At 40.0% G+C, this 16,324-nt stretch overlaps 1 protein-coding gene across 1 annotated transcript in view; it reads right to left on the minus strand.

Moving 5' to 3' along the window:
• Positions 1-16,324, minus strand: part of TAF3 (TATA-box binding protein associated factor 3) — a 139,014-nt gene that overhangs the window by 18,836 nt on the left and 103,854 nt on the right. Inside the window, exons 3-4 of the mRNA XM_067534915.1 lie at positions 11,263-13,070; positions 5,002-5,084 (exon numbers count right to left, since the gene is read on the minus strand). Coding sequence (XP_067391016.1) covers positions 5,002-5,084; positions 11,263-13,070 — 1,891 coding nt within the window. The remainder of the gene's footprint in view (positions 1-5,001; positions 5,085-11,262; positions 13,071-16,324) is intronic.

Genomic DNA, 16,324 nt, shown 5'->3' on the forward strand with positions numbered 1-16,324 from the left:
CTGTATGATTAACTATGTTAAGGTGCATAGACCCTTGAATAGGCATCATTATTTTTAAAATATCTAAATACAAAAAATAAAATGTCCAGTGGCATCTTTCATAAGCCTTATTTCTTTATGGCCCTACATCTTTCTGAAAATTACACCCATTCATCATCACAGTATTTTATAATGAAACTCCCTCAAACACACACCAACTGTTAACTTTAATTTACAGTGCTAATCTGCATATATATCTCAGCAATATAGACAGTAAAAACCAAAACAGTGAGCTGTTAAAATAATTCAAGATCTCACTCACTAGTTCCCCTTCTCAACCTGAAATAACTCCCTTCCATCACCCACAGCTCTCTTGGCTTCAGCTTCAAGCAAGTCATAGAATCATAGAATATTAGAGTTGGAAGGGACCTCAGGAGGTCATCTAGTCCAATCCCCTGCTCAAAGCAGGACTAACCTCAGCTATATCATCCCAACCAGGGCTTTGTCAAGCCTCAGCTTAAAAACCTCTAAGGATGGAGATTCCACCACCTCCCCAGGTAACCCATTCCAGTGCTTCACCACCCTCCTAGTAAAAAACTTTTTCCTAATGTCCAACCTAGACCTCCCGCCCTGCAACTTGAGACCGTTGCTCCTTGTTCTGTCATCTGCCACCACCGAGAACAGCCTAGCCCCATCCTCCCTGGAACCCCCTTTCAGGTAGTTAAAGGCCGCTATCAAATCCCCCCTCACTCTTCTCTTTTGCAGACTGAACAAGCCCAGTTCCCTCAGCCTCTCCTCATAAGTCCTGTGCTCCAGCCCCCTAATCATTTTGGTTGCCCTCCGCTGCACTCTCTCTAACTTGTCCACATCCTTTTTGTAGTGGGGGGCCCAAAACTGGACACAATATTCTAAATGCGGCCTCACCAATGCCGAATAGAGGGGAATAATCACTTCCCGTGACCTGCTGGCAATGCCCCTCCTAATGCAGCCCAATATGCCATTAGCCTTCTTGACAACCAGGGCACACTGCTGACTCATATCCAGCTTTTTATCCACTGTTACCCCCAGGTCCTTTTCTGCAGAACTGCTGCCCAGCTCGTCGGTCCCCAGTCTATAGCTGTGCATGGGATTCTTGGGAAGTCACGTAAGTCTTAACTACGAATGAGTGAGTAAATACACCAATGCACAAATAAAAGCAGATCTTAATTCTGTCATTACTATATTACACATTACTACCAAGTTTAACAAGTTTAACAAGAAAGGTGACTCATTCACACAACTTTTCCTAAATGTACCCCACACTTCCACAGTGTCCCCTTCCAGGGGCTGGACTACATAGAGATTGATATGCCTGCTACAGCCTTGAGCTAACTGAGCTGGGTGTTTTAGCTCAGGCAGGTTTTGGATCCAGAGGTCCCATGTTCAATCCCTGCTACTAGAGGATTGAACATATAACTAATAAACATTGTCTGAGTTAAGGCTGAATGTTGGTTGTTCAGGAGGAGGGTAGCAATTTTATTTGTACTGGGGAAGCTCCTAGAAACCCCAGTCATGGACTGTGTTAAGATGTGGATGAATAGATAACAAAAGACAGTGCTGTGCCCTAAAGTGTTTACATCTGTGCTGTGGAAAGGAGATTGTTCCCATTGAAAAGGGTATTGGTGAGTGGAATGTAGATGGAACGTTAATATTTTTAACTTAAACTCTAGTGTGGTTTACATTGGTGGGACATGCAGTCTATAGCAACCTTGACTGATTAAACTTAGTTCACGTATGTGGAAATTTCCCAGGTTTTTAAATATATGTGCATCAGCAATGATAGTTACTCACAAAGTTAGCTATCAATGCTAATATGCTGCACTCCGTACAGCCCCAATGTATTAGGATCTTCTCACAGTCTGTTTCCCTAGAGCCCTCCACAGACCTATATTCCTTCCCATTGAGACCTGTTTCCCCTAACCTGCAATTGTTTCATACTTCTCTCGGAGGTTCCAACTGCTTCACAACACATTTTCCCCTCACATATCCCATTCACTATCATACATCATGGCATGAAAATGGGGACACTGATGGAGAGGAGGCTGTGGCAGGCACAGGGCCTATGTAATCTTCATTAGATGATGAACAGAGAAGGTATAGTTAGTGAGTGAATGGGTTAGTTTGGGTTGACTTAAAGAGGACTGAAAGAACCATATTGTTTCTGGGCTGTATATGGAGAATAAGATGCCTTGTACTTTGGTGTCTTAACTATCATAGGAACATGGGATGGAAGGGAGTTGAGTCTTTGGTTTGCATATGGAGACCAAACAGCGAGATGTTGGGGTGTCTGACTCATAATGGATAATGGTTTGTGAAAGTTTGAAGTACATATTCAAAATGTATGTGGGGTGGGGTGGGGTGGATATCAGAGGTTGAAGCTAGACAGAGATGGGAGGGTAGTGTCAATTATTTAGGTGCCTAAATATGGATTTAAATGCTTAATTTTAGGTTCTGACTCAAATCACGGCTGGTATGTTTTGCTTATAAAACGCTTAAAATGCCACAAAAAGTGTTGTTTAAAAATATCCTCCTTGCATCTATAAGGAAAGTGCATTGGTTGACTTAAAAGGGACATTCTGTCCAGCTGTCCACAGTCAAGTCATACTTAAGGGGACAGAGAATAATATAGAAAATATAATACCTGTCATAAAATGATATGACACGCGATCTGTGGGTCAGACTCTAACATTATGAAGGGCAAAAAGGCAGAAAAAATTCAGGAGCATTAAAAGAATAGTGGAAAATATATCATCTTTAATTTTTAGGTCTTATAGGAACTGAAATTATTTAATTAATAAAAATTCCCATAGCAACTTAATAACAATACAGCTCCCAACTAACACCTTCCCGTTCTAGAATGAGAACAAGTTTTTTCTATGCTGAACAACAATCTTTTCTGGTTGAGGCAACACTGTCAGACTTAACTCAGGCCTTGTCTACACTAGCACTTACGTCTGCAAAACTTTTGTTGCTCAGGAGTGTGAAAAAAACAAACCCCAAACGACATGTGTTTTGCTGGCATAAGCGCTCATGTGAAAAGCGCTATGTTGACAGGAGACGCTCTCCTACTGACATAGCTACTGCCGCTTATTGCGCTGGTTTTATTATGTCAACAGGATAACTCTCTTCCATTAGCATAATGCAGCTACATGAGCACTTATGCCGGCAAAACTTATGTCGCTCGGGGTGTGGTTTTTTTGTACCCGAGTGACAAATGTTTTGCCAACGTAAGTGCCAGTGTAGACAAGGCCTCAGTCTTTCAAGGCAGCAACAGGTAAGCTCCCAAGTTAAAATGAGTCTTTCAGGACTGGACAAATCTTTCAAGTTGGGTAGACCCCTACTTAAACAAGGCATCCAGACTATCTCTGTCACGGCTGCCTATATCTTCCAAAGCCAGAGCAGGTCTCTGACTAATCCAAGCTTCCAGGATAAAGTGATTCTTTCTAACTAGGGCAAATCTTTCTAACTCCTTTTCCCCACCCCACAGAGTCAGCAATCATTTCAGTGACAGACCACTCCATCACAATGCCATTTTATAAATGGATTGCAGGTAAGATGACACCTTGAATACTGTGTTCAGCTTTAGATACCCCATCCCAAATGGGACTCGTCAGCAAAGGTCAAGTACAGGACAAAGAAAATGACAAGAGGCATGGAAAGAGTGCCATACAATAGTAATAATAATAATTGACAATAATACAACTTAGCTCATACATCAAAAGAGAGAAAAAAGATTTAGCTTATTTAGTTTAGCAACGATACAAAGAAGAAGCAACATGTCAGAGGTACATAAAATAATGAATGGTAGGAAGATGATCTGTTGGGTGCCAATATTTACCGTATCTTAATGTAAGAAACCTGTGTAATTAAAAGGCAACAAAAACAACAAGAGTTCTGTAGCACTTTAAAGACTAACACATTTAATTTCAGCAGGCATAAGCTTTCGTGAGCTTCAGCTCACTTCCTCAGATGCAGTTGGTAGAAATGATACAGCAATATATGTTTCCTATTTGCTGTATCATTTCTATCAACTGCATCTGAGGAAGTGAGCTGAAGCTCACGAAAGCTTATGCCTGCTGAAATTAAATGTGTTAGTCTTTAAAGTGCTACAGAACTCTCGTCGTTTTTGCTGTATACAGACTAACACGGTTACTCCTCTGGAACTCTTCTAAAAGGCAACACATTCTGAAAACTAATTAAAGGAAATACTTTCTCCCAATGCATAGCCAATCTATGGAACTTGATGTCACTTGTCTTCTCCGCCCCTCCCGCCTCTGGTTGTCTTCTGCATTCACCTGTTGTATCTTGTCCTCATTTAGATCATATGCTTTTTGGGGCAAGGATTGTCTGATTTATTTATGTTTGTACAACACCCAGCACAAAAAGACTATTGGGTCCTTTTGTATTACTATCCAAGTAATAATAATTAGTGAGCTAATGAACAAAACCAGGATTTAAAAAGGATTAGGCACCTACATGAATAACCACTAACAACAGCTATACTAGCTAAGATAAAAATGTATAAAGGGATGTCAACCATCATGTTTCAATGCACAAAGCAGCTAACTCCCTGGGGCTCTGAAACTTCTCCCTGCGGTATGGTATGGATTATGGAGGTTTTCACTGGCTACTGTTGGAGATTGGACACTACTCTAAATTGACCAGTGATTTAAGACTATGTTCCTAGAAGAACATTAGTGGGGAATGCAGCATGACAGATAATGGAGAAATTCAGATGGTTTTACTTGGAACTGTTGAGGTGTCCCATGCAAACGTTAAGAAATAAGTTGTGTAAGATTTCTTTAATGGCAAATGTTTTGATTTATATTCTGTAATATCGTGAGAAGGTTTCACAGATGCACACTTTTATCAACCAATAATTTTTTTAAAAGTTTTCTTTTTGAAAATACGATTTATCAAAAGTAGTAAGCAATGAATCTCTGATAAGCATGCACCCCTTTCAACTGGATATTTTGTACTTACATCTTGTCTTGGCCAGCACCCACTCTCAGCGTTAGCCTGGGAATAACTGGTGATGGAGCTGGAACAACTGGTTCCACTTTTATCTGTTCAAGGGAACACATTCAACAATTAAATACACTGCTTCTCTAAATAGAGATTTAACACTTCTTTATTAGCTACGTGAACATATATAACATTAGCCAAAGAGTGTGTTCATTTAATAAGATAGAGGTGAGTTAAATTGACAAAAGGAAGCTTAGATTATCACTCTCCCCCATACGATACTACATGCTGCAGCATGTAAGGACACTGTTTGTTGAGAAATCTCTGCAATGTCTCATCACAAATCAGTTATGGACTGAAAAGTCAACTTTGAAGTTCATTGTGTTTGTAAATGTAGGTGCAGTATGTTAATTACTGCTTTAATATACTTTTAGAGTTATGAAAAGGTTAAGCTGGCCTCAACACAATGAGGTCATGTCTGCACTGTGCTGCAGTACGGACTACAGGGGTATGTACAACCAAGTGTTGCAATCTAACTGACCCCGTGTGGATGTTGCTGGTGTGAAGCGAAAGGTACTTTGTTTGCATTAATGCTTTCAAACTGTACTATGCAGGGTCGTGCACAAGGGGGGATAAGCAGAGGCACCGGCCCCCCAAGGATCATCTCTGCCATTGCCCCCAGCTTCTGCTCTGGCCCCCAGCCCCAGGATTCCCTCTCCCGAGCCCATCCTCCCCTCTTTCTCCCAGGGTGGGAATAGGGCTGAGCACGGCTGAAGGGACGTGCCTGGGAAAGGCACTGCAGCTAGCGCTCCTACTGAGCCCCTCTAGATGATGCCCAGAGCAGGGAAGCCAGGCTGGCAGCACAGCTCTGCCCTAGGGGGTTGTGGGGAAGCCTGCTGAGTCCCATTCCTTCGTCACCTGCAGCCTCCAGTGAGTGTTTGGAGCCTGCGTGAGGTGTGTAGAAGGGAGCTCGGGACAAGGAGAGGGAAGGGGAGGTGGGGCAAAGAGGCCCAGGGGTGCTGGACAGCAAGTGTTTAAAGTACCCCTCCAAAAGTAGTCACATTTAAATCCCTGAGCATGCCCCTGGTACTATGTTAATACCAACTGGGTACCTTTCAGTTTGCACCAGTAGTTACTGCAACACTTTGATGAGTACTGCAATTCATACCCCATAGTCTGCACTGCGACACACTGTAGACAAGCCCTGAGACTAACATCTCAGTTGTACAAATCTTCTCATTATTCTCAAAGCGCACTCAAGAGAAGCATCACCACACCCATTTATCAAGAATTCATAGAATCATAGACAATTAGGGTTGGAAGGGAACTCAGGAGGTCACCTAGCCAACCCTCTGCTCAAAGCAGGGCCAACCCCAACTAAATCATCCCAGCTGAGGATTTTGTCAAGCCAGGCCTTAAAAATCACTAAGGATGGAGATTCCACCACCTCCCTAGGTAACCCATTCCAGTGCTTCACCACCCTCCTAGTGAAAAACTTTTTCCTAATATCCAACCTAGACTTCCCCACTGCAACTTGAGACCATTGCTCCTAGTTCTGTCATCTGCTACCACTGAGAACAGCCTAGCTCTATCCTCCATGGGACCCCCTTTCAGGTAGTTAAAGGCTGCTATCAAATCGCCCCTCGTTCTTCTCTTCTGCAGACTAAACAAGCCTAGCTCCCTCAGCTTTTCCTCATAAATCATGTGTTCCAGCCCCCTAATCATTTTTGTTGCCCTCCGCTGGATTCTCTCCAATTTGTCCACATCTTTCCTATAGTGGGGGGCCCAAAACTGGACACAATACTCCAAATGTGGCCTCACCAGTGCTGAATAGAGAGGAATAATCTCTGTATCTGGGTGCACATCACATTGTTTAGATTAAAGCAAGTATTTCCCCAAAACAGCAAGCAAATTTACTGTGACCACTTGCAGAATCAAAACTTCAAACACAAAGAAGGAAAAAAACCTAAGCCCCTAACCTCCAAACACTTATTCAAGTGCTAATTATATGGTTTGAACATGACTATTGACAGGCGGAAAGTTAAGCACATGCATAAAAGTGTTCACAGCCTTGGGACCACAGTCAGGATGCTCTACAATATTGTGAAGAATGGGGCTGAGTTACCAAGGACTAGTGTCTATTGTGCATCCTAAACTCCAAAACAATAGCAGCTGATGGTACTCAGCACCCCAGAGGATCAGCTTTTCAACTCAGATTTTAGAGGGGGAGTTGTAGCAACCCCTATATTTAGGTTGCCCAACACTTCCCATAATAAAATATTCTTGTGACTTTTCTTGAAGAGTTCTCACTTTAAACGCATGCTTATATCCATTCCTGTTCAACAAAGTACTTAAACACCTCAATTGACTACACAGCCAGATGGGCTGATTTCAAGAAAAAGCAACAAATTCTTGATGGAAGAAGCATGTTATAAAGGAGGTGTTTTAAGGAGGAAAGAGTGGACAGTTAACATGATGAGATGGTAGAATGGAAAAAGGCCCCAGTGGGAGGACTTGGAAGGGCAATTAAGTGTAATAATTATATAGCCCCATGCAGAGATGATGACTGAGAAAGTTGGACTGTATATAAAAAGCTGAAACTTCCATAAAAAGAAAAACTAAAATCTGACTATAAACATTATTTTCTTTTTTTTACACTGGTAGCCAGGCTGTACAATACAGCTCTACAGGGACTAGCTTCTCTAGTCCCTACCTCAGACTTCTCTCCACTCCTTTGTTTATATACCGTAAGTCTCCTTTCTGCCATTCCGCACAAGTTGGTGCAAGGCATTTTCTTCTCTGCAGTTCCAGCTGTGTGGAACGACCTTGCTTGCTCTCTCTCTCACTTCTCTCTCTTAATTGCTCTCTATCTGTCTCCGTTAAATACAATTTGGTCCAGTGGACAGGGAACTGGACTGGACTCAGGAGACTGGATACTGTTCCTGGATCAGCCACAGATCTGCTGTGTGATCTTGCGTAAATCATTTCATTTCCCCGTGACTGTTTTCCATCCTATCATTTGTCTTTCTTGACCATTTAGACTGTCTCTCTTTAGGGGCAGGGGCTGTCTCTGTGTGTGTACAGCACCCAGCACAAGAGGGTCCCAATCTTGATTGAGGTCTCTGGGTGCTACTGTAACAAAGAAATGAAGGCCAAATCATGCCCTGGCTTGTGTGGCAGTACGATGGGGTATACAGGGCCACCTTATTTCTTTGTGCCAGCTACCAGCATCACAGGTAGCTGTGGGGGAGGGGAAGCAGGCTCCACTGATCTCGGTCTCCACACCACATAGCTCTATACCCAGGATCTATACCCAATGCAGTTACTCCCTGTGGAGCAGTGAAGAAACTAAATCACAATCTCCCTTCTGGGTTGCTCCAGGGGCAGCATAACAATGTTCAAGGCAGATCATATGGTCACAATCTAGCCCTAAATAATCATCATTCCGCCCTCCCTGCCACCCCCTTGAGGACTTGTGAATGAACGTCTTAATTCATTAAGCATGCAAAGTCTTTATGTTACTTTTTTTTTTTTGTCCTTGATGCAATATTCTGTACTGTCCTGCATTTATCTGCCAACAATTGGCAAGAAATACACTAACAAAAGATATTTAAAAAATAAATGAAAACTGAGGTATGAAATCTACACTTATTTAACAAAAAGTAGTTACCACAAAACATAATAATCTAAATTAGATACGTTACTTACTATCATATATTGTCTAGTGCTAACGCTATTTTTCTAAACACGCAAACATGCACTACATTATTTAAAAAATTTGATATTTTAAAAAATAATCGAGTTTAAAATGTGGAGAGACTTCCTATGAACACCACTCATCTTTCAGGTCACTCTTATTTCTCTTAAATTGATGCGTCATGGAATGTTAAGTGTCCAGGCAGTAACCTGATCATTTTCACTTACAGCACAACTTCTGGTTAAATAAGCCCTTGTGTGATCTAAAAGCTAAATTAAGGAAACATGTACTTTTAGGGGTTAAAATGAAAGAGCAGCATTCTGGAGTAATACAGGGAATTGGGGCCAGCAGAAGAGCATTTACAGTGGATTACTAAGCTTCCCAAATCACCAAAGAGGTAAAGTCCAGCAATATAAGACTCCTTTGTAGCTAACTAAAAATACATTGTCAGTGGATTTGTCCAGTTTTATGTATAAGCAATACTTCTTTCACCTGAACTAATACTAGTAGTCATATAAGCCCCTTATTGCCATGTGCTGCATTTTTTTTGCTAATCTTCAAGGATTTAGCTTCTTTGCCACATACCTCAGGGCACCAACTGATAAAGCTCTAACTCTCCATTTTTCCAGGACACCAGCAGTGCGGCCTTGCAAAAAATGAAAATCACTCAAGAGATTTAAAGGGGAAATTTATTTTTAAAATCCTGACTTGCAGCAAAGAGGTGGATTTAAAAAAAGCTTATCTATCAAGAATCAGTTTAAATTTTAATTCTATCTGGGGAGTCTTTCATGCATTCTAGCTTTAAAGTTTATCTTTTGACAGGGACTTTTTGCCAAGGTAATGGGCAGCTTTGTCAATTTAATCTGACCAAGTTTTTATGACTGTTGAACTCCTTTCCTTAAAATATATATTATATTGTGAGACTATAATAATCTATAATAGTTCAGACTCCTTTGTATATACATTATGTTGCTCTAAAGTAAATTAGGAACAGAAATAAACAGAAAACATAAAAGTAGTTATGTATTAGGCCATGTAATGTGTGAAGAATGGTCGTCTGCATTTTATATAATTTAAAAAAAATGTCATCTTTGTTAAAATCCTTTGGGCAACAGTGCCAAAATGTCCTAGATTTACAGAAGAGGTGTAAACAGAATGAAGAATCCATGAAACATATTCTGTGTGTGTTGCAATGGCCCAATAGTCAGAGAAATAAATATGGACAGATAGAACAAAACTTTGACCAACATCAATTCATTCATGACACTTGAGGGAAGTTAATTCTCAAGAATGCGTGCACTCTAAACTGGGAAGCTATGTTTGCCAACTTTTGCAAGATTTATTACTCAAACACTAGCAAGAAGACAACAGAGTGTAATCGCTTGCAATGGCAGGGGTGGAGTCCCAAAATCAGGCATTTATACTAACCGTGTATACTTGACTCAAAGCTTGGCACTAGTCAGTGTAGAAAAGGAGAAGAGCACAATTTTTTCAGTATTTAAAATACATATATATATTCTCAAGATTAGGCTATAATCTGATCTATACCAGATAGCAAAGCTGTAGTAGGTAGAAAGTGGCTTTAATGGAGGAATGTATGACCTCTCAAGGTCCCTTCCAGCCCAACATTTCTATGATTCTACTGTATATCCTTTCCTAAATCAACATGGCTGAGTGTGTGCTGAGCCATTGTGAAAATCAGGCCTGAGTGTCTAAAGTAAAACACTCAAAATGAGGCCACTTTTGAACATCTAGGCCATAATGACTGTGTTTTGAAAATTTTTTTACTGTGCTTGATCAATGAGGGAAACAAGTTTGATGTCTTGCTAATAGAGAAACTTGTGGCCATACTGCACAATAGGGATGATCAGTAGGAAGGAACCTGAGGCTTATTTAGAAATATTTTTGCCTTCAGAGAAACAACTAGAGTTTGCATAGGTAAGTAATGACTAAACCCATAATTCAAGCTAACTCGGCGTATCATTATAGTTCATTATCTACCAATTTTTCCAGTAGGTTGTGGAATCCTACCAATTAAAAAAAAAAGTTAAATTTTAAAAATTGAACTTAGAGTTCATGAGAAAGCTGTTGGATTGATGGCTCTACAATCAGAAGTCTATTAATCTACAGAAAAAGTGTGCAGCAAGGACTATACAAGTCTCTTTATATGGTGCCATAAATGTGTCTAAATTCTGACCTAAAGGATTCACCTTTCTCAGTGAAAGGCCAGTTGGTCAATGTTGGAACCCTGGTAGCTCAGGTCAGATGTAAACTGACCTCAGACAATCCCAAATTTCAGATTTGCAAAACTGAATTCAACAAACATTTGGCAAATCTAAAACTACAGTGCTCTGTCCATTACAGTTGTGGGACAAACTCAGAAACTTCCATCATACCCTCTTTTAACTTTGGTGGCTTGTCATAAAATAGAGACAGGTTATCTATTAGCAATTTTCCATTGAATTTTCCTAGAAAACAAAATTTTGCAATGAGAAACGGTAGGAATGAATGCAAATAATTTTTCTAACTTGTAACATCATACATCTTAATTTTAACATCTTAATGACATCTAAACAGCTTACTTTTTCATGTTTGTGTTTCTCTTTTTCTCGGTCTTTCTTTTCTTTCTCCTTTCTCTCCTTTTCCTTCTCCTTCTTTTCCCTTTCTTTGTCCTTCTCCCTTTCTTTCTTTTTCTTCTTCTCTTTTTTGTCTTTCTTCTTCTCCTTCGGCTTCTCTTTTTCCTCAAACAGTTTTTCAGGAAGCATTGAGGACAAGGAAGTCAACATAGTAGGAAGTCTCATGGTTGTAGGGGTGCTAAACAAAGGTAAAGGCATTTCTTTGGGAGGCAACACAAGAGGTGCTGAGGGACCCTTTATCTTATCTTCCTTACCTTTATCTTTAAGTTTCTCTTTGTCTTTCTTATCTTTGTCTTTCTTGCCTTTTTCTTTATCTTTCTTCTTCTCTTTATGTTTCTCTTTCTCTTTTTTGGTATTGCCATCTTTCAACTTCATTTTTGTGTCAACATCATCAAAGTCCTTCATTTTGAATTTATAAGGATCAAGGTCATCATCTATGAGTAAGTCCTTCCATTGAAACTTTGCTTCCTTGGTTCCTTCCTTGTCTTTATCCTTCTCCTTGTTTTTATCCTTGTCCTTGCTTTTCTCTTTATTTTTCTCTCTGTCTTTTTGCTTTTCCTTCTTTTTCATTTTTGTCTTCAGCTCTTTTTTCAGCTTCTTTTTCACTTCTACTGATGAAGTCAGCTTGGTTTTCTCCTCATAGACTTTGAGAAGAGGTTCTGGTGTTGGCGGTGAAGCAGAAGGAGAGGAGAAATAAGGAAAGTTGGTAGGGGGATTAGAAGGTGTACCCATCTTTGCTTTTCGAATGACCTCATCAATTGAGTCATCCATTGTCCATGAAATGTCTGAGCTTGAAGTCCCACCTGAGGGAGGCATTGGGGTGGGTCCTACCTTATTTAAACTGTTAGCAGAAACAGAAGCTTTAGGGGTTGGGGTCTCTGAAACAGAAAGTCTTTTAGGACTGGTAAAAATTTCCCCTTCTGATTCTGAACCAGAGGAAAACTCAAATGGATCAGGTTCTCGTTCTGCACATGCCCGGGCGATCACAGCATCAATTGAATCATCAATGGTCTTGTCCATCACTGCCACTTTCTTAGACGGATTTTCACTATTTGGTTTCCCAGGCTCAGGTGGAGTTTGCCCTTGTTTTACTTGGATGTTCTCTTTTCCCATCTTTTCACTTAATGCAGCCAAAGGAGTTCTACTTGGTGTTTCAGGCTTGACTGCCACTTGGGCTATGTGAGCGGGAACCTTTGGACTTTTAGGACTTTTTGGACTCTTGGCACGACCCGGTGATTTTTTCTCTTTGGATCCAGTTTTTGGTGAGCGTATGGGACTTCCAATAACTACTGGTGATAGAGTAGCTTTAGGCAATTTAGTCTTCTGTCCTGGAGAACCAGTTTTGGCCTTTGTTTTAGGTGCAAATGGTTTTGATTCTAATGTTTTGGGAGCTGGCATTTGTGATTTTGCAATGGGAGCCAACATCGGTGGTTCTGGTGAAGGAGGGACTAAGTCTGTACTATCTTGAACATGAACCGGAGAAAGCATTGGTGGCACCTTTTGAGTGTTTATTGAACTGAGAGGTTCACGTGGTTCCAATGCTCCATCAAGGGTGTCCCCCTTATTGATAGCTAGTTTTGGTCGTTTCATAGCAGGCATTTCCTCAGCTTCAGGACTTTCTAACGGTCTCTTGCTCAAGAAGTTTTCATCATTGACTGCCTCATCCTCTTCCATCTCTCCTTCCTCTTCCAAAGGAACCTGCATAGCTTCTGCTGACGTACCTCCATCAGTGGGTACTTGTTCCTCTTCTTCTTCTGTATAAGAAATAAAGAAGAAATAAAAAAATACGTTATTGGGATATTTTTTATGTATGTTATACAGGAACAAATAAATTATTGAAAATGAATAAGCATCAAGATAGCATTCAAACTGAATTTGGCCAAGTAAAGCCAACGTTATCATCATCATCTGCTAGCTGTTCACTGACCTTTAGTGACCTTTACCAGTTTAGTGACTGGTAGACATCTGTCTGTAATATACAATCCATCTTCACAACTGACACTAACTGGAATCCTTGTTGGAAGTCTCAAACCAAGGAACAAATGGGCTTGAAGGTATGTCTCACCCATAGAGAAAAACCCTCCAGAATAGGTTTGAGGCACATTGAGGACAGACACACGCACACCGCTGATTCATTTTAAAAAAGGGAAATAGTAACATGGTTTTCTATTATAATAAAACAAATCAAAAATAAAATATAGTACATTTTAAATGTATGCCTTATTTGTATGCCCACAGATTTTTGATTGTCAGTTAATTTATAAGACTAATATAGGATTTTCTTTCATACTTTTAGGTAAACTATTTGTACACTTCTTGTTCATCATGAAAACAGCTTCCAACGTGAGACCTTTTGTCCACTTAAATATACTTTCTCCATATTTTTCTTGCAACAGCATAGCCTAATGGTTAAAACAAAGGACTCAGTTCTCCCCATGCTATTTGTAGTTCTGCCAATGATGGCTTGTGTACGAGGGGAAAATTTACCAGCAGACTATACTGGTATAATTACTGCTACAATTATACCAATTATACAATTACACTCAAGAGTGTCCACATGGCGAGTTATACTGGTATAATTGTAGCAGTAGAATCATGACTGTATAGTCACTAAGTCACTTAACTTCCATGCATCAGTTTACCCACCTGCAAAATGGTACAACATTTACTTTTTCTCACAGGGGTATTGTGAAGCTTACATTATATGTGCAAAGAGTTTTAAGACTCTTGGATGAAGGATACTGTACAAATGTCTTATTATGGTGAATAAATGTTTTATTATGCCTTTTTAAGTAGCAGGTTATCTTTTTAATAAATATTTAAAAACTGAAATAAAATGCTGAAACTGTTTAAAACCATTTAATAAGATGCTTTAAAAAAAACTCTTTTGGAAGAGTTTATTTTCAGGTCTTCCGAGCTGATGTTTCTTTACTGTAATGTGTCAATACACTGCTTTAGGAGAGTTGAGTCAAGAGTCCTGGGCTGAAGCCTGAATCTTGCCAGCATCACAAATTAAGTAAAATAAGCTAGCAATTCTGGCTTTTGCCAGGGCCCAGAGGATTTACAGCAGCCAGCCCAGAATGGAAACTTTGCCTGAGGATAAAGCCTTCCATGAAAAACAGAGTGTTACGGAGTTAGGTTTGCTTGGCTGGGCATTCACTTCCTATTTTTTAAATATTAGAGGGGAAAACTGACAAATCACTGTTGACTGAGTCTGCACCAGCTAGAAATAGATCTAACTGATGGTTTATGTTTCAGGATCATCAAATCAGTCTCAATCTCTGTCTGCCCGGCTGTATAAATAAACTCTGCCCTTATGCTCCGAAATAGCATGAGATGAAGGAGGAATAAATATTATTAGATAGTTATACAGCATTGATGGCAACCAAGCAATGTGGGGTACTACGTCTATTTACTCCTAACCCCATTTGGCATGGGTCCCCATCAGTTTATTTTTTATTTAAATACCCTAAATAAAAAGAAAACAAAATGAAGTTCAATAGCAACATTGCATTTTAAAGTCAGAACTATCTACTTATCAAGGTTACAAAAGTGAAAACAACAGAGTGAAATCCAAAATGATATGAGAGGCAAAGAATGTTATCATTCTGCTTCTAGGGTTAATAAAAAATGTTTTATATGGATAACATACAGGTATGTGGAGGTAAATTTTGCATTAATTAAAAACAAGAAAAAAGCTGCAGCAATCAACATTGCTGATAGATTGAAAAGAATTCTGAAAGATATTTACTAGGAAAATCAAACATTGCCTTGCCAAAGATTTCCACTCGGTGTCCCAATGAAACAGCTGATATAGTATGCCCGAATAGAGAATAGTGTAATATTTTACATTTACAGAACTTCTTTCATCCCATGCACTTCTCACATTACATCCATACAGCACCATGGAACTTCAGCAGCTTCTGGAGTTAATGGGAATAGCCAGCGCTGCACAGAGCTTTACATAACAGTTTAGGGAAAGGAGGCAGGAATTTTGTACAATGAATGACAAAGAGCAAACCCCTACCCTTATAAGACACATTACATCTACATACAGCCAAAGAAGTTTCCATTTCTGAAGTCCTGTCTGAAAAGCTAATAAATGGAACTCAGTTGGAGATGAAGGTCTTCAACAACCTATCTTAGGATCTTCTTTATCACCCATCAGAGTAGTACCTAAACATTTCCAACCTGCCTATATTTGAATCTGAGTCCTCTAGAGTATGTCTTCATTGACAGCGGCAAATTTGCTGCCATCAGATCGATCTATCTGGATTGATTGAGTGGTCTATGAAGACCCGCTTAATCGATCTGGAAGTCGACGCATTCAAACCACCCCCCCAAGTGGCAAAGCGCAGTGAAGATGCCGCGTAGAAGAGGAGTTACGAAGTCGACAGGAGTTACGCAAGCTACTCTATGTAGCTTGTGTAACTCCCATTGACTGCTGCTGAATTTGAAGGTAAATGTAGACCAGGCGTTAGTCCACCACATCAGATATCGGGAGTCTAGTTCCAGCTCCGCCACATACTTTCTAGGTGACCTTAGGTGAATTACTTAGCCACTTGGCACTTTAATTGCCTTATCTGTAAAATAGGGTGATGATATCTTATCTTCACTGGGGTTTGTGTGTGGTCTCAATAAAGGAGGTTTGGGAAGAGCAGAGAATATTAAAGCTCAGTTTGTAGAAGCAAGACAAGAACTGAGAGTCTCTTGGCTCCCAGCCTCATGAACATTCCTGTAAACCATGAAGGCAACTTGGGAAGAGTGTAATAGCATCAGAATCTCATTTATAAGAACTGTAATCCCCTGGAAAATCGTATGGGGGCAATGCAGAACAATTCAGGGGACTATGGCGATTCATAAGCATTTTACATAAACATTTAACTAATGACTAGAGCTGATTGGGAATTTTTCTGACAAAATGTTTTTCATTGGAAAATACTGGTTTGTTGAAATAAACTTTTTGTGAAATTGACCAGTTTCAACAAAACTTTTGTCAGGAAGGTTT

Source organism: Emydura macquarii, unplaced genomic scaffold, assembly GCF_026122565.2.
Source record: "Emydura macquarii macquarii isolate MOO-44397 ecotype Brisbane River unplaced genomic scaffold, CSIRO-AGI_Emac_v2 contig_3470, whole genome shotgun sequence".
Classification (NCBI taxonomy): domain Eukaryota; kingdom Metazoa; phylum Chordata; order Testudines; family Chelidae; genus Emydura; species Emydura macquarii.